The following is a 24938-nucleotide window of genomic DNA, read 5'->3' as shown; positions in this document are numbered from 1 at the left end:
GTTAGAGTGCGGGTTTTTGATGTTTGTCTCTTTCTTACTGTTTATTCATTGTCACATGCTGTTTTTATTTTGTTTTTTAATTATGTAAAGCACCTTGAAATGCCTTGCTGCTGAAATGTGCTATACAAATAAAATTTGATTGATTTTTGATTGATTGAATAAGAACGTAAGATTCAGTTTTTACCAGACATGTACAATTTGTTTATGAATTTGACACATTCCTCCCAAAAATGCTCCTTTTTAACTGGTTAATTAAAATAAATATCATCACAGGAGATCCTATTTCCTCTACATTCAAACATTGTTTATATTCAGAGGCAAATTCACAGTGATACACAAATAATGTAAAATATATACTATATATGTACACACATACTTTAGGCATGTACTGGATATGAATACACAAGACATATAAATTATATCACTGAACACAAACTGTAACTTGATTAAACGTGTTACAGAATTTATCCTGCTGCTTGAGATCTGACATTTTCATCACGCTACGTCCCCCGCTGGTTTTTAATGCCATCCTTCTGCCATGGCTTCTGTTGTCGATCAGTGGGAGCAGGACTCACTTCCTTCTGTGTGTGTCTGTGTGTATACAAGTGTCCTTCACCAAAAGAGATGGGGATGCATTTTACATAAGCCTTTTTGTTGGAACATTCCAGTATCTCAAACAGTAAGCAACTGTTTCCTCAGTCAGTGGTCACATTTGGACTTTGAAATTCTTTGAACACTGTCTGCAATCACCCTCCTCTCCTGTCCTGCCAAGCATTGTTGTGTGACTGTGTGGAAATATTGGAGGATTTGCATGGTAGTTATTCGTTCCATTTGTGCTCGGAAGTCCGAGTTTCCAAGTCAAAAAAGTCCACTGGAACACCTCCCAATGTTGAAATTCCTACTCTGAAAGTCAGATTTCTGACCTCAAAATCCAATGCCTCGCAGATGAAAAGTTGTTTTGGCAGCACTTTACATCTCAGTAATCCAGTCACACACATAGCTGCCTACTTTCCAACAACTATAAGTGAAGATGTATTAGGGTGTTTGAATGCATAGAAAAATCCACTGTTATCATTGTTATCAATTGTATAGGGTTAGGGTTAGGGCCATGTAGATGAGACAAACAATCATTCAGACTATCACTCACACCTGTGAATGATTTAGCGGAGCCAAAAATAACCCTAACATGCATGTTTTTGGTCTGTCAGCAGAGACTGGAGTGCCTGAAGAAAATCCACAGTTGCACAGAGAGGTTGCAATCAAGTTTTGACTCTGCAGCTTTCTTGCTGTGAGGTGATAGCTCTAATTACTGCTCCACCGAATCACCAAAGAAGTTCACGGTCTCTCATGTTTACAGTAGTTTAATTTTGACAGAGAAAGAAGGGGCCATGGCAGCTCAGAGGGCAGTGCCACAGTCTTATAATCTTGAGGCTGCGGGCTCAGGCCCGGGATGCATCAGGAAGGTCATCTGGCATAAGCAATTGACAAATATTTTGGGCAAGTTTGCTCACTGTGGCGACCCCTACAAAAGGGAGCAGCTGAAAAGAAAAACAACATAAAAGTCAAACCTTTTATTTGCAAAATACTGATAGAAATAAAAATCTTAATCCCTACAATCCAGTCATGATTCTGGCTTCTTCAGACTGGTTATGTTCTCACATGGCGCATGTGTATAAAGCCCACCTGTTTACAGAATTTTTTTTCCCCCCATTACAATCTTTCCACCAATATAGGCAAACCCAAAGAACTGTGAAAGGATGTCAGAGACAAGATAGTAAACCTGCACAAAGCTGGAATGGGCTACAAGACCATAGTTACCAAGAGCACCATTGGTAGTGCATTATATATTAATAGTCTGAAATCTAGCAGTGCTTGCTATGTCCCCTGTAACACAGCTAATTTATAGAAAATGGCTAGCACTTGAAGATTAGGTGTGTATCAGAGCATGGATGGTTATGAACATGGTAGAAAACAGGCCAAAGAAATGCAGGCTGTTTCTAAATTTGTATGAACTGCAATCTACATGTTTGTTGGCTTATTTCAGAGAGTGCAGGTGGAGTGTTCATGTTCACTTTTATCAGGCACTTTCATTGCTTATGCTATTTTGGAATAACCTGAAACAAATGTTATCCATATGCCCATCCCCCAGACATATGGAGACAAGAGGTAGCCTAGGTAGCTGCTGGTTGTTGAGGATTCTATATGTCCTGACAACAGTTGTTAGGTCTGTGGAGAAAGCCACTGAAGAACTGTTTGTATCTCTCCAAGATGATAATTACAGCTTAGCTGCTTTTTCAGCAGGTCTGAAATCTCTCCTCCTAATCACCTCTCTGTCAGGAGGGACTGATGGAGGGATGACTGCACAGAGCAGGTGAGGTGTGCAGAAAGAAAGAGTGGTGCAGGGAAAAAGCAGAAAATTGGGTTCGTGAAGAGTGAAAAGCAGAACAGGATGGATATTTTGTGCTGCATTGAAGAATTCATGTGACCCGTTTCACCCTTTTTGCGTCGTTCAAAATCAGTGACGTGAATGTGACATTTCTTCCTCTACATACAAAATTTTATACTATGACAGATGTGGTTTTGACATAGTTGTAATAGTTTCTATTTTGTCTGTTTGTGTACTTGCATTGCTCATGTATTCGATATTGGAGGTCAGTTAAAATCAAGTGAGCTTCATGTTACAACGTGACTAGTAAGATGCTACCTTGAGCAAGTCTTAGGCCATAGTATAAAATGGGCATTTTTCAACAACCATAATAATACTTTTTGTAGAAACTGGTGCATTTTATGGAACATGAACTCAGATAGCTTATTTGACAGTCACCACCAAAACCCTTAAACCCTCAAATGCATGTTTTCCAATCAATAAAATATTAGTCTTTCTTAAGTCTAAATAAAAACTATTTGCATAAGAATTACCTGCTTAAACAAACTAATAAAAACAGGACTCCCCTACAGATTAGGTGACCTGAAAATAGGTTTTTATTTATTTATGCATCTATGTATTGATTAGAGCAGTGGAACTCTAATCGATTGCTGAGGGAGTCTTAATAGCAGCGTGAGGCAGCACTTACTGCCACAGACAGGGTATCCTGTTCATAGAACATCAATCCAACTTTACACTCTCCCTGTGGCTGCAATTCCAACTAAAGATACCAAGGAGAACAAGAGGCAGGGTGCAAAGAGGATATGGGGGGAAGGGTAATGTATTGACACAGACATGCAGAGACCAAAAGGATGGGAAGCAGAGACGGTCGATTGCTTCATTAGAACTCCCTTAATATTTAATTCAGTTCAATGTTTGAGAGAAACCATGAAAACACCAGTACTGGTTGTGTGGGTAATTTTTGGTTGATACGATTATTTTGACTTTTATTTTATAGATTGAAAGAACCGCCAACAAATTTGTCACATTAGTATTTTACTTAGTATAGAACAATGAAATATATATGTTTTCTTCACAAATAATAAGCTTTATTCACCTCCTGCAGAGCACTGCTGTAACTGCTGCCATTATAATATAAATACATTCAAAACATTACACCTAATCACCACCTTTATCCATTAGTTTAAAAATCTTCACCTCTTAAACGGTAATAATTGCAACCTTACATACCTACTATTTTCTGTAATCTTGATGGTCTTTAAGCACTTGTCCAAAGCAAGGTTTCAAAGTAGAATTCTGCAATATTTGCCACAGAAAAATTAATTGTTTGTATTTTCTTTTGTATAAACTTTCATTTTTTGGCTTTTTGATTTGGCTGTTCTGTAAAAAGAAAAAAAAACATTTTCTCTTTTCTATGCTAAAGTTCTAAATGCAAAGATCTTAGAAAGTGATGACGTTTATTAGGGATTTTTTTAACAAAGGCACTGGAATTATTTAAGGTTGTGTGACATAAATGTCTTTAATTGTTGCAATAGAAATTGTCCTCAAGACAAGATGCTTTTTTGGTAAACAAAAATAAAAAGTTCATGTCTGGAGCTGAAGATGTGCTTTTTATACAAACATAAAAATAATGACCGACTGATAGCCGAAGATGAAAGAATTGGACAATAGTCTGCCAACAAACAACCAAACCAAACTCAATGCTTCAGCTCAACTTACAAAGGTTTCTTGATGCTATCATAATGGCCTCTACATGTAAATGTTTTACCAAATTTGATAGTTATATGTTGGTATTTAAAATGCAATCTTATCAACTTAAACAGGCTTTAAATATTTAACTTGACCTATTGGATTTCAGACCTGAGATTGAGTCAGACTATAAAAAAGAAAAAAACTGAGAAAAAAAATTCCCAGAGCCTAATCCTGAGTGTCGTCTCCTTTCTCCTCCTTATGATTTATTGATGACACTTTGGTTTCGTTCCAAAGCTTGTGGGAGAAGCAGAGAAAAGAAAGGTGGTGAGGATGAGGCAAAACAGGAGAAGTCAAAGAGGAGCATTTAAAGATGTCTGAAAGAGAGACAAAGTGAGAGATGCACAGGGAAGCCCAGAAGCTGGCAGTGAGGAAAGAAAAGAACAGGGACAAAAAAAAGCCTTCCAGGAAAATAGGTTGTGGGGAAATTCTATCGGTTTTTAGTTAAACCTTAGATATGTAGTTTTTTTTTTCTTGAAAGAGTGAGAAAAAGAAAAATATAAAATTTATAGAATATTGAATGCAGAGCTGCAGGCTACATAAAGTCCCACTCTGTGACAGTTGTTGAATTACAACAAAGTTCAGGCAGATTGACTAGCTGCCAGTCTCCATGGCCTTAATGGTAATTAGCATCTGTGTCAATCTGAGTCACAGCAACATTTGTTAAATTCTTGTTTCAATGCATATTCTACAAAAAGTGGCGATTGACGCTGGGGTACAGTGTAAAGAGACAGAAACCACTGTAAGTAAAGGAATCAGAAAGAAACCTGGAAAAAAAGGTGTTTGTTAGAAATACTAGGGCAAGACAAATTCAGAAATGTGAAAAAGCCTAATTAAAAGATCTGCTTTTTTTGCAAACATTGTTGTCATTTAAGGAAAAAAGCAAAAATCTGTCTACCCATCTGCTCATTACCTGTCCAAGAATGGGTTATGGTGGCTGTAGGTCAAGGAAAGAAACCTTTTACCCAGCAACTCTCCAACTTCTCCTTTGGTCCCAAGAGCCTCCAAAGGTTAACATTAGATGGTAGATGTAAATGAAGACCAGGTAATTGAGAGCTTCGTCTTTTGGCTCAGCTCCTTCACCACAACAGACTCCCCTTATTACTGTGGATGGAACCTGGGACTACTTCCTGCGCCGTCTTGCCATCATTTGTGACAAGACACCAAAATACTTAGACTCTGTTTGAGAGAAAGATTTATCCACAACCCAGAAGAATGTTTCCAAATGATACAATGCTTTGATCTGTTGTATGCTCACCTTATCAGAGCTTTATCAGCTCCAACAAAGCAGCACCATTCGGTGTTCCAAACTAGCCCTGAATGCTCATAAAATTAAACTTCAGTTGCTTCAATTTATAATTTGTGCTAGTAAATTCAGTTCTCTTTATAAACTCAGGTTATTCTGAGTCAATTCCTAAACTGATCCGGTTAACTTGAGTCTCTTGAGTCAGTCACACTCATCTGAGTCCATTGTTTTTTCCAGTGAGTTTTTACCCAGAATCAGCGACCCGACTCACCTGAGTCAGCTGCAATTCTGCTGTTTTTATTGGTGATTTTGCTAACTTTTGGACTTAACAGAAGTCTGCCAGAGGAGATGTAGGATTCGGGTTAATTGAGACCTCAGACTTGTGAGTCTTGATTCAGTGCGAGGATTCAGATCATTAACCCAGGTGAATCAGCAACCCAGCTCTATTTATAAGCAAAGTCCTTGAATCTTCCATCTGGTGCCATCCGTCAGGGTTCTGAAATTTAGCTAATGTCTGAATACAAAGACTTAGGACTTTTGATTAATGATTCTCTCTCATTTAAGTCTGGCAAAAGGATGCTATCCTTTTAGGTAATTAAAAAAAGTTTTGTTTTGGGGTTAGTTATTTTATGTTCATGTTATTTTATAGTTTTATAGTTTTTTAATGTTATGTATAATAAAACATGTTTCAAAAATGAAAAAAAAATGTGTAAAACAAGACAATTTTTTTTTACACTGTAGCAAAAAAAAATAATTTTTCTAATTTTTTATTTATTTATTCACCAACATTACAAGTTATAAAGTGACATACCTGCTAATCCAATCATCACTAATTGCCCTCTGTACCTTTTTTCGGTTTGGGACTAAATATACCCTGGCATACAACCGTAATTAACTTTAACTGTTGGCAGCCGTTTTTTTTTTCAGGGAATGCAACAGTAGTTTTTCTCTTTTGTTTCAATTATGTCTAACAATCTACACAAGATGTATCCCAACTCCATCTCACCTTTTATTATTCAAGGATAAGATTGATAGAGTTTTTTGTGTCAAAGTTAGGGGTATTTGAAAGTTAAACTTCAATATAAAAACCATGCTAAAGACAGGCACACAAAAACAACAGATGCAGGTGAAGAAGTTCCAACTCAGAGGACACAAGCGAGGATACAGCATTCACGAGCAACGGTGGCGTCACTGGTTCACCGCCTCCCTTTCCTTCCTCCCCCTCTCACTCACTGTTAGCGTGTGACAGACAATATCAGGATTGGACTCCTGATTTTCTTTCTCTGTCCATAGTGTCCTCATTCACCTGGGTCTTCTTCCATTAGCGAGATTATTTCCCCACTACAAGTGAATCAGCAGATCGGCCACGGATTGTCATTCTGGGGAGTGAAGGTTCATGGAGCTGAGAGAAGGGATGCTGCACAGTTAGGCATATGACAGTGCCTGCATAATTAAGTGCGATAACGGTGCGGTAACAGTGTAATGCTTCCTTCCTATTGGTTCACCTTGAGCTGCCTAATCAAGTTCTGTTTCCATTAGTTTTTAAGGGAAACCCTCTCTGCGCACGATAAGAAATCTGGGCATGCTGGAGTGCGTGAGATAATCACATCCCCGTGTGGAGACATGCATTATGTCACATAATACACCGCTTTGTTGTATCCAGAAATAAATCGGAGTAACCAGGTAATTATAATTCTTTCTAAAGCAACGTTGCCTTTGCCTTGGTTACCAGGGCGACAGGTATTTTATCAGCTTGTGAAAAGTTCTGGAAACTTTACTCGCATTTCATTAATTTGCTGCAGAATTTAATTTATCTTAGATGATGAGGAGAACAGACGTGAAAGCTTTTTCACAACGTGTTACTGTCTGAATTGAACCAAACACTAACTGAAAATAAAGGTCAACGACAGTCAAGTCGTTTCTAAGTTTTTCTAAAACTTTGGCCTACAAAGTGATATTGATTCCTTCAAGAAATGTTAGTTTCGTTACAGAACCCTTTCAAACTTGTTAGCCTAGTCTAGAGGAGACCATCAGAACTTGAGAATTCCTTTTAGATTTCCTCAGTCTTTTGTCAGAATTTGCATAAAATGCTAATGTGGAAAATCAGCAGGAAAAATTGTCAAACAATATGCATCAGTGATTCTTCCTTTCTTTCTGTCTCTCTGTGGATTACACCAAGATTTAACCATTTTTTCCTGTATCTCCTTATCTATAATCAGCTTTTCCACCTTCTTTATTTATCACATGTGAGAACGAAGGCTCAGAAATTGATCAGAGTGAAGCATGTGTGAAAACAGAATGCTGCATGGACTGTGATGGACATGACGAACAGATATATAGACAGCGGCAGAGAGGCAGACAGATAAAGGTTAGGTGAGGACAGACTGGATTAACATCCCACGCGGTCCTGCATTCTCAAGCTGCCTCACATGCTTTTTCTATTTTAGGTCTTTCAGAGCAGCACTGTGTCTACTGTGTATGCATAAATTAATGTGTGGGCTTGATTTCGAGCAAGATTTGCTTTTGTTTTCGACAAAGCTTGAAAGCTGTCTGTACACCACACTTCACAACAAAGTCAGCTTTAGAGAGGACGGATGAGCTGTTTAGATTTATGTAGGTGTACTCATGTTTGTGTCTCTGCATGACTTACAGAAAACTCATTACATTCTTCTGCGAGTTTGACCTTCTAGGGACCTTTCCACATAATGATGTGCACATGTATTCTGACAGAGTGTTTGTTACAAGATGTAAAACTCTTTCTCGTCCTTGAGTCCTTCCCCTGGCAAAGCTCGGGTTTAGTTTGCAAATTCTCCTCACGCAGACTCTCTCGAAGATCGGGCCTTCCCCGTCCCTCCTTATTTCTTGTTTTGTAAGTCAACCTCCGACTGCCCTTCCATGGATCAACAACATCAACGCTGGCACAGGCTCTGAAAAAAAAAAAAAAAGGCACGATTTCCTGCCGTCTCAATCATTTGTTTGATACACTCAATTTCTCCTCAGCTGGTTCTTTCCTCTAGATCAGGATGGACGGGTCAGTTTTCAGTGAGCACACCAAACATTATCTGGCTCTCATCAAAGGAAGCAAGTGTTTTTGCATCGACTATTTTTCACCAGACATCATTCATCATCCACTTTTAAGTTTGTTTATGAAACTCTGTCTGATGGAGAATTACTGTTTGTACTATAATGCTCTGGGGAACTGGAACTGTAGCTTGTCTGTTGCACTCAAACACAAGTTTTCCCATTGGTGATGCAGCAGGGTTACTATAAATCACTCTTAGGGACTACTGACCATGACTCTACACTAGAGTCATGGTGAGTCTGCTTAAATAAAATAAATCATTTTATTTTTGGTGTAACTGTCTTTAACCCTCCCGTGGCCTTTTGGTCAAATAGAACCGAAGCCCTCTCTTCAGTTACGAGGGCTTCAGGAGGGTTATGTCAGGTTTTCAGATATACCCAAGCGAGCAGTTCGGCCACAGACAAACGCAGAAGCCAGCAGGTAACGGGAAGTGAATTTATTTACAGTGTCAGGGAATATATACAGAAGGGAACCAGGACCTGAGGAACGGAGAATCAGGTGAGTATGGGATCGTGGAGGAGAGGAACAGCAGGTATGGCACAGGTAATGTTTCCGTGTGATATTTCTTACTGAGCGGGCAAAAGTCCAAAACACGGAAGAGATGACGGGATTGATCCTTGCCNAGTGATGGTCCGATGTAGGTTCCAGAGAGCGAAGTCCAGGTGAGGTGAGTATTTCCCGGGTGCAGGTTTAGGTGATGATTATTCGGACGACTGACCAGTCTTTGAATCCAGGAGGCAGTAGTCGCAGGCACAGGTAGGTTCAGTTGCGCAGGTAAGTACTTCACTAGGCGGCAGGCAGTAGAAAACAGACCAGACTGGTTCCAGACGGCGAGGTATCCTGAACACAGGTTTAGCAGATACAAAAAACAAACTGAGATCACAACAGGGAGTACACAAAAGCTCAGTTAAGTTTCTCACAGGCTCTGCTCGTTACCGAATGGTAAAACAATGCTCCAGCGCTGATCTGGTCCTCACTGCAGCCTTAAGTACTCCTCCAAGTCCCATCAGCTTGATCAGCCACAGGTGCGAGAGGAGTGGTGATGAGGCGTCCGTCACCAGCTCAGGAGACGCCCACCAGGAAGTGCTCACACACACACAAACCACCAATCACCACAGGTTAAAATAGCAGGTACAGAATTTGTTAAATGCACAAAGCGGTATACACTATTCCTGACAAATATGACAGACTAAAGGTTTTCTATGTTTGCTAAAAGAGAAAATCTTAGGCTTCGGTATACTCAATAAGAAGTTAAGAAGTTGGTCCTCAGTCACGTGGTTCTGAGACGTTCATTTTCACACACACCTTTCATAGTCCACAAGACACTAAGATCAGAACTCCCTGGAAGTGTTAAACGGGGTTCTTCCCACTGGCTTCTCAATCGATTTTTGCTTCCCTTACTGCAACCAGGCATGTTTATCAAACCAACTGAGACAGTCACATCCATAAAGAGCAGCCTGTATCTCTGCATGGTCTTTTTAAGTTCAAAGGTTTATAAGTTTTGGTTAAACAGTTGTAAAGATGGCTGTATTTTCCACCAGCTTATTCTCAGTGGAGCAGAAGAAGCAAAATGACTCCATTAAATTTCACCGGCTTTTCCACATAAACACTCCCACAACAACTTCTGACCAATGACACAATATTTGGCGCAAACCCCTGTGAGAAAAGGTTCAGCCAGGGCCTTGTGTCGCGAACTGGCTGACGTAGCTGCTATGCAAACAAAATGATGCAATTTTCGTCACGCAACCATGTGAATGAAAACCTACTTTGTGACTTCTCACGGAGCATGCAAAAACATTAAGGATGATTCCAATTTCACCTCTACTCCTTAGCACTGCATGAAGCTTTTGAAAGTGCCTTTATCCTAAATTTCCTGCTACAGCTACACAACAATAGGACTGTCCCAGTCTTATTGTTATGGACAAAGGATGTTGAAGATGTGCCGTGGTAACCCTGTTAAGGGAGCAGCCGGAAGAAGAAGTTACAAAGAAATTCTTGTCATATTTTTGCTGACATGTCCCTAAGCGATTCATTTCTCAACTCCGAAACTGTCCTTTTGTTGGTGTAGTTAAACTTCTAAGTGCTGGGTAAGTGCCACCTGACTGTCCATTGTGGCCACTACAGAGAATTCTACAGCTGCTGAAGTGATGTGCCTGTTTCACTGTAACCTTGTGCCTCTCTGCTGCTGGTGGTTATAGGGCATTATTGTTAACCGTTTACCCATTTACCTTCTCCCTCTGGCCTGCAAGCCATCTGTCAGCTCAGGCTGTGCTTGTGTGTACTCGTGTGTGTGTGTTTGTGCCTTCCTGTTTTAGCAGCACTTTGGTGTAACAAGCCAGAAAGGCCCGTACTTGGACACCTTAATGTGTTAGAGGGGAACACACCCAATGGTAGGTTCGTTAAGGGAGTTTCTTGCACTCTAGGTGACACACATACACACTCACACACATACACGGCCCAACATGTGTAGTGAATTTGTCAGACAGACTTGGAATCAGTGTGAGGAGGGAATTCCTTCATCTGCACGCTTCTTTCTAGCTGCACATGTGCGCAGCAGCTGCTCTGCACTCGCACACACACGAGCAGAAAGAGAGCCAGTAAACACAGATCAAGAAATAAGAAAAACGTTTTCTCAGGCATCCCACTGTCTCCCTCTTTCAGCAGTGTCCTTTTGACCTTCGTAGCAGCCTGAAAGAGCCTGCAAGAAGCCACTGGAGAGGCTGCGGAGTGTATGCCATCCCAGGGTTGCAAAGCAATCCGATCTGCTCTTTTCTGTACTGCCCCCACCATGCCCTCGACTCCTTGACGACTCATTCGCCCGCTTTCGACGTCTCAAGGGAAACGCACATGTGTTTGTTGCTCTTTTGAAGGTTGATTGCGCGAGGATGCGTGTGGACATATGCGTGTTTGTCAGGCGCACAAATATTGCGTGCATGCTGTGCTCCATGTTTAAGCACAAACAGGCACAGCACAATGTGTTTTGTGGTGCTTCTCAAACTTTTTCTGGTCCTGTAGTTGTTGTGCAAACAGCCCGCTGTACGCCAGAACACATGAATAGTAGCCATATGTAAATGCAAAATGTAAATCTTGTTCAGAATATTAGCAGATCAGTTTCTACTTACCCTGAGCGAGCTGGGAAGCATTTATAAAAGTGAGAAAAATAACTGGCTATACAATATTGCTTTCACAATTTCTGCATTTTTATTCCCGTGTGATCAAGCAATATGAGCCACAGAAACACCGAAGGCAGTTCACTTGTAGCTGCTGTACTTACAGATGTTTTCATTCTTTCTTTTTTTTTCCAGGATGTTGGAGTACTCACTCAACCTCCAGAATGTTAGTTTTTCAGCAGTGAGGACGGTTCGCGTGCTGAGACCACTGAGAGCCATCAACCGGGTGCCAAGTGAGTGCAGCCTTCTAACGTTTTTCTCACAAACGTTTGAATCTGACTTTGTAGTTGGAATGCTTTGTCCTCTAATACCACAAGAGCTTTGTTTTTTGTCTTGAGGCAAACACACTTTCTGGGTCTGAAACAAAAGCCTAGCTGCTACAGATGCAACACTGTCAATTGGTTTTAGTTAGTGTGCGGCATTTATTTAAATTTAGCGGCATGCCCAAGGTCATTTAGTTATGTGATGTTGCAGTTAGATCCACAATATTTGAAATGAAAGCCTCAAATTTTATCAAGTCTTTTCACTGAAGTATACAGAACTGTACACGATGAGCAAATAAAAAAGTGGGGTGGGGGTTAATGCTAACCCACCCACAAAGGGAGGTAGGAACAGAGCCAAAACGGTGGACATGTAAAAAGGTAAGTCAGCTTTGCCACTCAGTAATGTGATGAAGTAATGATACTGTGTGACCACCTGGTCACAGAACTAAACAACAAGAAACAGGTTTATTAGTAAGGGAAAATTGATGATGAAACACAGTAACAAAAAAAAGTAAAAAAAAATTGGTTAAACTAAACAGAGTTAATTTGTCATGTTTTGAAAATGATACAAGGTCACATATTTAACATCAACTCAGCTGAGTTCTGCTCCATACCTCGTTTGGTTCCGCAATGCTTGCTTCATTTCTGAAAGCTCCCATCTGTACAGGACATGGCCAGCGCCATTGGTAATTTATGAACGGCCAGAGGCAGCATAAGGTCTGACTGCTCTTTACAGCCATTTTGTCAAACTGTTTCATGAAATTGCCTCAAGTCAAAGTGATCAGTATAATAAATGGTAAGCCAGCATTGTGGTTGCAGGTTATGATGCATTGATGACAGAATGGCCAGAGACAGCTTAAAGAGGGGCTTATCTTGGCGCCCATATTGCAATACCATTTTATAAAAAGGTTAACTGAACGGGTCTGTGTAAAGGACTGTAGTTCATTTTAGACTGTACACAGTAAAAACTGCTGGGCTGAAAACAACCCAATTTGTAACCTCTTAGTCAAATTTAGGCTGAGCCAACCCTGGGTAGTTAATTTATCAGGGATGGATTATCAGTTTCACCCAGCATTACCGGGTTAAATTTTCTACTCAAAAATTAATTAAAATCACTAACTTGTTGAATCTGAGCTAGTAATACGTTAAATAAATCATGCCTTTTAAAATCATTACAACTTGGGTTGCAGAGAGCTAGTTCCAACTAATACTATTGTAGGAAACCAAACTCACTGTTTAGTGCAAACTGAAGTTGTTAACAAAGCTGAAAAGGTTAAACATATTCTTACAAGTTGTTTTAACCATCTTAGCTATTCTTATTACTACATCCTAAAGCAGACCTGTCAGGTCTGTTTTAGCCAACTTCTATCTTAAAATAGCAGACTGTGAAAAATGACATGGTTTACCTTTCACCCTACCACTGCTTCAGACATTTTGATTGGGTCAAACCCATCCAACCTATGACCTAACCGCCTTAACTCATTAATTGAGTTATCAAAATAACTCAGCAGTTTTTAGTCTGCAACACATTTGTGCATTGGAATATGGACACACACATTCCTAAGTTGATTGCACTCTCTCTCAGTCTCTTTTTTTCTCACACATTATAATGTCTTAAATATTCACATTTCTCTACCCTTTTCTCCCATCGGTCTCCGTTATAGTTTAATCAGCTGAGATTGATTTCCCCATGCACACTAATCTTTAAATAAATCATAATGATGTTTACCAACCCAGCATTCACTGTTCATCAGTTCCTACCTTAATACTGCCATCTGAAATGCCTTCATTTAATACGTATTCTAATTATGTCATTAGCTTTTTTTGCAGCATCATTTCACTCAAACTGAACATTGATCTTCAAGAAATGTGTTTGTGAGCCCTCAGATGTTTAGCTTGTATAGGGACATGAATGAGACATCAACCCCCTTCTCAACTCATCCATCGATTGGGTATTCACACCCTCTTGTCAGTCAAGGCCGTTGTAGGGGTCTATCTCCCCTCATTAAGCCACAGAAACATGCACACACTCTCAGAAAGCACACAGTCATGAACACTGACTTGCTCATTAGGCATCATTCAGCCCTTATACCCATCACAGGATTAATGGGGCTGTTAATATGAGGATAATCTGGTCTGGCTGGTCTAGTAGCCCTTTGGGCAAAAAGCCAATGGTAGAGTGGTTGTGGTCCCTATGCCTTTAGCTTTTGCTCCTAAATGTCTTATCCCCCTGACCAACTACATCCTGCTTTTTCCCTCATCAAGTCATGCAAAAAAACCCTGGCAGTACTCATTATGACTCTGGGTGGCGATGTTTGTCATAAAGCAAAAGCTATTTTTAAACTAAATTTGAACATGAGTGTTCTATTTTTTCCCTGCTTTTTTATTTCTGTTCCATTAGGCTTGCTTGGTAGGAAACAAGTTTGCCCTTTTAAAGTTTGCCCAGTTGATAATAGAATTTGACCTGCCTAACTGGTGTTGTCACATCGCAAAGGAAACACAGTGCAAGAATTGCACAAAAGAGCCCATGTGATTCACAGACCCACAGTTGTATAAATTTAGTACGGCTGAGTCATACATAAAAAAAAAGTTCTGTTTAAAAATGAATGAAGGAGAGCATACTTGAACCCAAAGCCATGCTTGTTAGGATTTAATAATTAAGATCAGGCTTTTTCATTCATGCTTCAAAATCATGGGCTCATTCACTGCGTACATTTAAGTCATCTAACAGGTAACAGCTAATCAAATTTGCTCAGGTTCACTGAGTGGCCCTTGCAATCTCAGTCTATTCTTCACAAATTCTCTGATTTGCTTAAATGCCAAAAATATTTGCTACTACAGCTCCTTGGAAAGAAGTTTTTTTTTTTTTTTTTTTGCCATAACAGATCAAACTAAGTAAAATGTCGAATTAGTAATGTTGTAGTTTGTTTTGGGTCATTACGTGTAATCAATTAAAAACCCATTTAATTGCAGGTTGTGATGCAACAAAACAGAAAGGATAACAGGAGCTGAATATTTTACCATGTGTTACCACTGTATTTGACACTATATTCCTGTAAAACTATTTCACAGTTTAACAAAGTGAGACTGCACTGAAAACCAACAATAAATTAAGACATACAGTAAATAACAGAATAACGAATACTTAAAGGAATACTCCTAGATTGAGAAAATAAATATTTTTCATTTATAAGCTGTTAATTTAGACAGCTGGTCTAGCCATTCAACTGAGACAAGTTTCCTTCATATCTAAACATCTTTTAAAACTACTAAATGGTTTTTAAATCTTTTGTGTGTGAATATAATAAAATAATTCCCAGATTCTGGATAAAAAGAGCTTATTTCCTAAATATGTATTACATTCATGCTGATGGGTTTAATTGAATAAACTGCATTCAGAACTTCGGTGTAAAGCAGCTGAACACTCCAGGTTGACAGTGTCACTTGGTTCATAACAGCAATTTGTTAAATTCAATGAGCGTCCAAGCAGCAGTAGTTTGTATTGTTATTATCTAAAAGAAGATAGCTTACATTGCTGGGCATCAGAAAGATCACTAATTAATTAAACAGGCTGTTGTGAGTCATAATAATGGATTGATCAACACTCCAGTGCAAAACTCTAGTTGATAGAACGATTATTGAGATGTCAATTTCCAGCATCAGAAATCTAACATGATTAAGAGGCTCTGATTTGGGAGAAAATGATAAATGAATCATCATCATTAATATGCTGAACACTTTGCTGTGAACAAATGACAGGCCATAAAGAAAAGGGCCAAGGCTGATTTACTCATGGGAAAAAGAAAGTCCATCTTCTATCAGTTCTAGGGTTTTATGCATCAGAACCTAATAAAGTGACCTGGTTTGTACCAGGTTCTTAAATTATTTAAATCTAACCTCAAGTCTACAAAGCCACACAAAAGATTCAACCATGTCTTTACTCAGTTAACAACAAAGCTTGTGGTTGTCTTATTATTGGTTTTAATGACAGAAAGGTGCCCAGGTCTTGAGGTTGCAAAGCAAGCCCAAATAATCACACCTCCACCATCGTGCTTGACAGATGAAAAGCGGTGTTTGTGCTGTTATGTTATGTTTACTTTACTCCAATCATGGCACTGCATATTATGGGTAAACATATGTACAATGTTTTTATCTGTCCAAAGGATATTGTTCCCGAAGTCTTGCAGTTTAATCAGCTGCAACTTTACAAACATTTTAGTTGAAGACGTAGACTACAGAGTGTTTCATATTTCAGCTAAAGAATATTGAATAATAACTATAGCTGACTTTGTTATATTCAGTTATCTGTATTTTAGACCCATTGGTAAACGTCAAAAACAAGTAAAACATAATAAATAAACACTAAAGTTTTTACAATATATGCAGGCATCACACGTTAGCAGTAGTCACTTTGTCTCTTATTTCATGATGATATCTTCAACCTTTTTTTTAATATGATATTTGACCATAACTACTATGGCAGACACGTGTCAAATGTGGTCATTAACCAATTGAAAGCTTGACGGTCCAATCAATCTGTAGGAGACCTTTATTAAACACTAAATCCCAAGTTGTTTGATGACTGGAGAACATCTTTTGTGGCAGCTGTGAACCTGAATAAATTAGAGAAACATTGACAAGGTTAAGGTTAAGTAAAACTATTTTGAACAAATAATATCATCTGTCGTAACAGGAATCAGCAGATTTGTAAACTCATGTTGCTGACATTCATTGCCCCTGCTACCCCCCCAATTCTCATGTAGTTCTCACCTTTTTTGAGTTTCTATTGGGACAAAAGCCCAGGGATTGTGGTAAAACACACAGACACGCACATCCTCACACTTTTATTATGAACAGATTGTTCCTGGGCTGATGTCCATGTCCTGGACTCTGTCAATGATTGATAGACTAACATGGCAGTCTTGCCAGTGGAAGTGACTGATACAGAACGCAGGACTCCTCCAACAGCTGCCAACAAAAAGCAAAAATCCCACACTGTGTCACCGGCACATCACTGCACACAGTCTGCCATCAGATTGGCCATTACCCTTAGGTCCAGTATGGGCCTGCAGGGACCTTGTAGGTAGGTAGGTAGGTAGGTACATTTATTTATATAGCACTTTTCAGCACGAGGCGACTCAAAGTGCTTGTACTAGGCCTGTCATTGGCAACATCAAGGCCGACATGACAACTTGTGATATGCCTCTATGTGGGTCTTTATATTCAAAGGGAGCAACTGTCACAAATGCAGAATGTTTTCTTGAGTGAAAGAGGAGATTCTCCTCTGTGCAAAGAATTAAATGGTGACCACACTGCTCATGGTGTGGTTTGACTGTACAAGTTGGTAGGTAGGTAGGTAGGTAGGTAGGTAGGTAGGTAGGTAGGTAGGTAGGTAGATAGATAGATAGATAGATAGATAGATAGATAGATAGATAGATAGATAGATAGATAGATAGATAGATAGATAGATAGATAGATAGATAGATAGATAGATAGATAGATAGATAGATAGATAGATAGATAGATAGATAGATAGATAGATAGATAGATAGATAGAATCTTTATTAAGTAGTATTTGGTAGAGAGGATGGACTGGGTTGTCTTTTATGGACAACAGTTTGTTCAGTATCTTTTTTTTCCACCACCACTTCAAACTGGTTAGTCTACAGCCAATAATACAGCCAGCCTTATTTTTATGTTTATTTAGCTTGTTGCTCCCTCAACAAACCACTGCAAAAACCCAGAGCACTGGCTATAATCAGCTTTAACAGACTGATAGAAGAGCTCCAACATCTTGCTGCACACATTGAAGGACCTGAGCTTTCTTAAGAAGTAGAGTCTACTCATCCCCTTCTTGTATGCAGCTTTGGTGTGGGGTCTCCAGTCCAGTCTAGTATTATTAGTAACACACAGGTACTCATAGTCTTCCACGTCCACTACATCCTCTCCCAAAATCCTCAGTGGTTAGGACTATGAGATAGATAATCACTTCTGCAAAATATTTTTGCTATTTAATAAATAACTGCATACTATAACATATACAACAAACTGTCAACAAAACTACTTTTGTACATTTTTTGTGCCGCAAGACTTACTTTTAAGTAAAAGTAACAAGCTGTTTTAATTGGTTTTAGTTTCAGTCTGCAGGGCACTGAACCCGAAACTGTTGACATCAGGAAGGTGAAAAAAGTTTTTGTGCCTTGTGTTTACAAAGAGACAGAATATATTGTTTTCTACCTTAGGGTTAAGTTCCATATTTATTTAACAATCCAGTGGACGGTATGTTCGGCAATAGAAAATGAAGTTGCACTGAATGTTGTTCAACTACCAAGACTCTGCATGCATACCAAGAAGCCTTACCGGTCAACTGAAATAGTGGTTTTGTTTGTTTGTTCGTTTTTGATTTATTTTGTTCATTCATTTTTATAAACATATTTTCGCTGTCTAGAGCAACTGGTTTCACACATAAAAATCATTTTAAGGAACTCTATTTGAAGCAGTTTTAGGGAAGCACTGTCGTAATAGGATTGGGGTGATGCTTGTGAGTCTATGTACTTACAGTAGGGACCTACTTTACAAACAAAAGAGTTGCCAAAATTACTGAATTCTCCTGTCTGAAATCCCTCACCCCAACATCTACTTTAAGTTCATTGCTGTCCTGTTCCTCTGTAGTTCTACCCTGAAGGTTTCTTTGAACTTTCATATCAGTTTTCTCTTTGAGCCCTTTTCACACAACACTTTTAAGACGGACCCAATGTGTGTTTGCTGTGCATTAAAGTTAATACACTTCTGATGCAGCTGTCAGCTGGAAATGCAAGCAGTAATGTGTAGAAATGATTATGTTTGTGTGAATCTGGAGGTGTGATGTGTGCAGCAAGTTGCTCATACTAACAATACTGTTGCTGTATGATGATGCTTTGACGTCTGTTCATTGTGTGGAAGCAAACACTGATGCAGATTTGAGCCGCCTCTGTTTAATCTGTATGGATTACCAAACGGGGCTAGTGACAGCTTCTCTAGAATGTTTTTCTTTTTTGTGTTGCTAAGTAACAACTGGTGAATGACAATGCCTGGGACAGTTGTCTTTCTTTTTGTTGGCTTTCCTTTTACTTTTTTCCTTTGTATGTCTTACTTAACTGTTGATTTGAACACACTGAATATAAGTCACAGGCCATTCACACCAAGACCGTAACTGGTATAGGGTACACCACAGCTGTTTCTCTCACTCCTTGACAGCACACTTAATAAGAGAGGTAGACAGAAACATAGACTACAAAGTAAACCTCAGACAAACACAGTGTAAAAACTATAAGTTGCAATGAAAAGATTCCTGAACTGTCAACACCAGTTTGATGTCATTCTGGTCATTTTCAAAAATGACATCAATAACAAAAAATATAAAGGACTTTGTTGTCATTTTTAAGGCGGTCTTAATCAATAGTATTCCAGCTTTCTGAAGGTATTTCAAAATGTTTTCATCTGGAGTTTTGTTTTGCTTTGTTTTGTTTTACACATTTTCAGTTGAGTAACAGACCCTTTTTTTAAGAGGAATGTTTCTTTGTGTTTGTTTATCAACCCTCTTAACTCTGACCTATGGATGACTTGCATATAAAAATGACTCCTAAACTCAAAGAAATGGACTAGTCTTGTGTCAAAACATAAACAATTTTTCAAAGAAAAAACAATATATTGTCATTTTGTTCCAGCTACTTGCACACCACTTTTTAGCTCAGTTTCTGTCAAACCAATTGAGTTACAACTATTTTTGTGTTTGCTAAGGTTGATTAGCTTGAAAGGCCATGATCAAGTTGACTCCAAAAGTTAATTAGTCGTATATGATGATTACTTTCTGAAAGTTTAATTAAAATCTGTTTGCTGATTCGTAACATATTTTGCTAACAATCTGACAAAGAATACACACTCAATATCGCCCATCTTGTATGGTGATAAAAAACAAAAATTCCACACTTCATGAGTCTTCTTGAGTCTTTGTGTGGTGTAAGCCACCTCTGGACGAGACAGAGCTGATTGATATTCCTGAGGCAGCAGTCAATAGGTGATTATCACAAGACACAAACACGCACACATACTTCTCTGTGCTAACGAGACTGAGCCCTTAATGGCCCCACTGATTGTTCAGCCACTGCGTTTGCCTTTTCCCCGAGAGCCTTATCAAACTCACACACATACAAACAAGCGAGCACTCACACACACACTTTCCTGACAGACCTCCAGCAGATACATGTTCTGGTATCTCTGCCCAAGCAGCAATAATATGTAAGGGTTCATTATGTTCAGCGCTCTCTGTGGGTATAGTCTTTGAGCTGGTTCATAGGTGCTACTGTCACTTTAGTCCAGATAAAGTCTCAAGGCAACAGTAACATCATCACCCTCACAGCTCCAATCCTGCAACCTTTTTCCTACTATGGTGAATTGTTTGCTGAGCTGCAGTACTGTAATTAAAGAGCTCAAATGAATGTCCCAACTTGCGATTCCCAGGAGGCCCAGGGTTTTAGGACAAGGCTTAAGTTGCCCCTTGACGTCTGCTGTTTTATGAGATACAAAGACAAGAGGGAGAGCCTGGAGGTGTCCAGGAACAGGTTTGATCCGGAGGCTCCTTGTTAACCAAGGGAGCTGAAGAAATAACCCACTGATAAGGTGTTGTTTGTCAGAAGATGAAATGAGCGAATGCCAGAGTAATCCTCGCTCTTTGCTGTCAGACTGTTTGCCGCTATAAGCAAAAGCTCTTGTTAGTTGAATCTTGGTAAGACAAGAGCACGGCGAGCAGCTGCCAACATGCAATCTATGTCTTGTTTTTTTTAAAGAAAGACTTTGTTTCAGTGAAGTTATTTGTACCTGACATCCAACGAAGTTTGAGCAGACTGTTGTACTTGAGTTTTCTGTCAAAATACTTTTTTAAGGTTTTAAAATATCTTTTCTTAGGGATTTTGTTGGCACAAAAGATGACATGTTACAGTGATCTAAGTGGAGAAACTGGATCTATGGTCCATTAGGTGTTAGGAGTGATAAATAAAGGCATGAACTGATAAACCATCTTTCCGTCATTTTCCCTCCTGCTTTTTAGGGAACAGTCACTGTTTACTCAGGGACTTTTTTTCCATTTCAGAGACATTTAGCCATCTATGTCTAGAGTTGGTGATGTGGAGCTTGTTACTATCCACTCGGAGCAAATACAAAGAGACGCAGGTGTACTCTGGCTTGAGTCGCAGAAAGCCCATTAGTTCACAGTACACAGATTACAAAGCTGGCTAAGCCGGAGCTAGACCTGGACAGGAAAGCAGAGGAAGCTGACCTAATCTGCCTGTTAACAGATGGCTCCCTGATCACACACAGCAATCTGCCTGCCAGCCATGTTGGAATGGTGTGGCCGCCCACGGCGAGGTTGGAGAGCGCGTGCAGGCAGAAGAGGAGATGATTGTTATTGAATATGAAATGTCGATCACTTGGAATGAGCTCACCATCCAGGTCGGAGCAGGTCCAGAGGATTGTTTCACTTATCTGCCAGATCAACATAGGTTGTTTTTTATTAAATGTTTAGGTCTGCCTGTGTAGTGATGAAATGTTTCTCTCATGTGAAGCTCTCATTCAGATGATAAATTGCTTGTTTTTATTTGTATTACAATCAAATGTATAACACTCTATGCTTAAAAAAGCTTGTTGGAAATTGAAAAAGTCCAACCAGAGCAAAACCAAAAAACACATCGAACAAAAAGACACAATTTCTGTCACTTTATAACCAAAGTCACAATTTAGTTTTTTCTAAACTTATTGATGATCACTTCATACTTCTCTTCGTTAACAAGTAAACCATAATGGACAGCTGGTGAAGGTTCTCAGTCATTCAGGGCACAATGAGCCTAGGAAGTTCAATCAAAGGCAACTGAACTTTTTTATTTTTGAAGACGTTTCACTTCTCATCCAAGGAGTTCTCAGGTTTCACCTTTCCATCGCATACAATCCACCTTTGGATCTAATCTCCAGACAGTTTCACACCAATTCACACCTTCATGTGACATAACATTTCAAAGTGGACCAGGTCAACAACTAACTAGGAGAGAGAGAGTTCCACAGCTCCCAAAAAGAAACAGCTCACTTTAAAAGCTTGGAACTTCACACTGTTCAGTTTCACTTCCGGGGACCAGACCACAGCAATGTGCGTTTCAAAGTCACAGAAGAGAGAATGAGAGAGTGAGTCATTTTGAAGGTTGAATCTTGTCTGAGGAGTCTCATGGGTATTGGCTAAGAAGAAGGAGACTCAGAGGTGGGGGTTATGTCTCATTGGGTAAACAACCGGGCCATTTAAGGACCCCCACCCCAGATGGATAACTGGATTTTGTTGGGAAAAAGGTAGGGATGAAGGATGAAAGCAATAAAAAGGTATGAAGTACTGGACTGAAGTGCACTGAGATGGATTTGACCAAATCGTACGATGTAGAATGGACCTGCTAGGTATAGCCCTCTGGAGTATCTTCACTGAAGATGGGTCGATATAAAAGGAGCTGACTTATGTGAAAGGGATGAGCTGCATAAAGGGAATGAAAAGGGGTAGGCACATCAGATGAGGTGAATGGATGAGATAAGTAAGAATTGATGAAGCAAAGAGAGGGTTGATGTCAAGAGCACAAGACAAACTGTACTGGAAGGGTGAGCCGACTATAAGAAGGCTTCCTATTTAGTTAGAGATGTGGTTGAGGCAAGACCCTGCTCCCAGACCTTAAGTTAACACGTTAACTCCATTTAAACTGAGAGAACTCTTTCCATGAGAAGCAAAACATCTTCAAAAAATCAAATGCCTTTGTCTGAACTTACTAGGATCACTGTGATGGATTGGCAACCTCTCCAGGCAACCTCTCTGTTTGCATAATTACAGATGGAATGGACCGCCTCTATGCAACCATGCACATGATTAGGAGGGTTTAGAAAATAGATGGATGAATTAGCAAACAAATCAGTATGCCACATCAGTGACTATGACAAACTCTGCTTCTGGATATGATAATTGTAGCACTTTGTGTGGATGCAGCTGCCTGATCTGTGTTGGCTGAAGTATTAAATTCTTACTCTGTAGATGTATCTCCGCTGGCATGAAGCCATTCCGATTGTGGAGTTTAATCCAAGCTTTTGCACTAACTTAGAGGCAATTTATAAGTGATCCTCCAGATCTCAACCTGGGTCTTGTTATGGGGAGTGGGTCCCTTCCAGGGATCTGGGGGTTGCTTTGTTCAAGCTGAGCCTTGGGGGGACTTTTCCTCTGGCTAGGCGCTTGTGCTGGAGGCCAGAAGCTGTCTTATGTCCCTTTGCTGGCCATGGATGTCCCTCTCGCATGGGCTCCGACACTGGGGGTCACCTGTGTGTTGCTCATTGGGGTGGTGTTGCAGGGGTCTATGGGGGTTGGGGCTCTGGGCCCAGCTGGTTTGCCATGGAGGGGCGTTGATCCTGGGACAAGGCCTGCCTGTGCCATGGGGCCAGGTGGGGTGTTCCTTCTGCTTGTGTTCTAAATACACACAAAATGTTTGAACTTCATAAACTCACACGCATGTACCCAAACACATTTTTAAACACACTCATACCTGCATGTGCACTAAAACCTCAAATATTTAAAGATAGAAAAGGTAATAACTGGATTTTCCCCCCACCTTTTTTTTTTTACAATGTTTTAGTGCCCTTTATTGTTTGTTTTTATTGTTGTCTTCTTCTGCTGGTTTGTATGTATGATTGTATTTTGTATTTTTAGATGTATAAGTTTGTTTGTATTTATGTTGCAATATACATTCAATTTTGTAATTCTAATTAAGTTATAATTAGTCCCACAAATCAATCCACAACCATTTAAATATATGTCTGTACCTCACTCCCTTTCCTCTTGTTTCACTTTACTTTTCTTCTCTGTTTTTGGTCATAAGTCAATAAAATAAATAATTAACAACAGAGTAGTACCTAGCAGTGATCTGGGTTGCTCTGTTGTAGAATAAAACTGTTCTAGCGACATGTGGCTTTGAGTTTCCCCATACACCTTGCCAGTGCCACAGAACAAGATGGGGAGGAGAAATCAGCCAAATATTTTCTTCACTCCTCTCACCTTGTGTTGTGACTGGGTATCCTTTTTGGCTGGTAGTAGATCCAGCACATTATGCAGCAGCTGTCACACAAATTGAAGGAAGTCGAAAACAATGTTTTGCCAGCACCTTGGATGTCATTCAAGAGTTGCTGTTTATTTCACTGCTGTCCCTTCTTTGTCCAGCTGGGACTCGCGCTCTCGGATCTCCTCCTTTGAGAGAAAATGAAACTGCTGCCGAAGACACAATTCGAGCCACCTGCAGATGCTTCATACTGTCACTCAATCTCCTGTCCTTCGGCGCTACCTTTGCTCCTCGCTTCCCTTCATCTCGTCCCTGTCTGTCGCTGTCACCCGCCTCATTTTTTATTTTTATTTTTTCCAAGATCTGAAAAGGTCTGCAAACTCGTGCTTGTTTTTCTGCCTGTTTGCCAACACAAACAAGTTTGACGCTCTCTGTGTGTTCACACATAATAAAAAAAAGCCAGAGAAAACTCCAGAAACTTGCTAAAAATAAGAATGTTTTGCGTGCAGTGTGGTCTGCCACTCCCAGATGATAGTGTTAATGAAAAAGTGTTGACATGTGACTCAAATTTTAACACGTCTTCTTCCTGCTCCATGCTTTTGGAAGGGCTCCTGAAAAGATATCAAACCAACCCCTGAAATCTCTGACTTCATGTCTCTTGGTTTCTCTCCTCCCTTGTTGCTTTGACTCACCGTCCTTCACTTGGTGGCTGTCAGCCCAGTAGACGAGCTCTGCCGGTGCTCTGACAGGGACTGACCTGGCCTCTCCAATTACCCAGAAAACCCCAGATCAGAAAAATGATCCTCATTATTGACGCCTGACTCACCAGGCTACTGAAGTGGGAGACAGGCGAGAAGGGCAGACAGTGACAGAGACGGTGTGTGGGTGTGAGTGTGTGTGTGTGTGTGTGTGTGTGTGTGTGTGTGTGGGGGGGGGGGGGG

At 39.9% G+C, this 24938-nt stretch overlaps 1 protein-coding gene across 9 annotated transcripts in view; it reads left to right on the top strand.

Moving 5' to 3' along the window:
• Window positions 1-24938, top strand: part of cacna1g (calcium channel, voltage-dependent, T type, alpha 1G subunit) — a 294208-nt gene that overhangs the window by 141545 nt on the left and 127725 nt on the right. For all 9 annotated transcript variants that reach the window (XM_037980627.1, XM_017416147.3, XM_017416146.3 and 6 more), the window contains exon 5: window positions 11769-11866. In XM_037980627.1, coding sequence (XP_037836555.1) covers window positions 11769-11866 — 98 coding nt within the window. The remainder of the gene's footprint in view (window positions 1-11768; window positions 11867-24938) is intronic.

The sequence above is a fragment of the Kryptolebias marmoratus genome, linkage group LG17 (assembly GCF_001649575.2).
Source record: "Kryptolebias marmoratus isolate JLee-2015 linkage group LG17, ASM164957v2, whole genome shotgun sequence".
Classification (NCBI taxonomy): Eukaryota; Metazoa; Chordata; class Actinopteri; order Cyprinodontiformes; family Rivulidae; genus Kryptolebias; species Kryptolebias marmoratus.
This window is presented reverse-complemented; position numbering and strand designations above follow the sequence as displayed.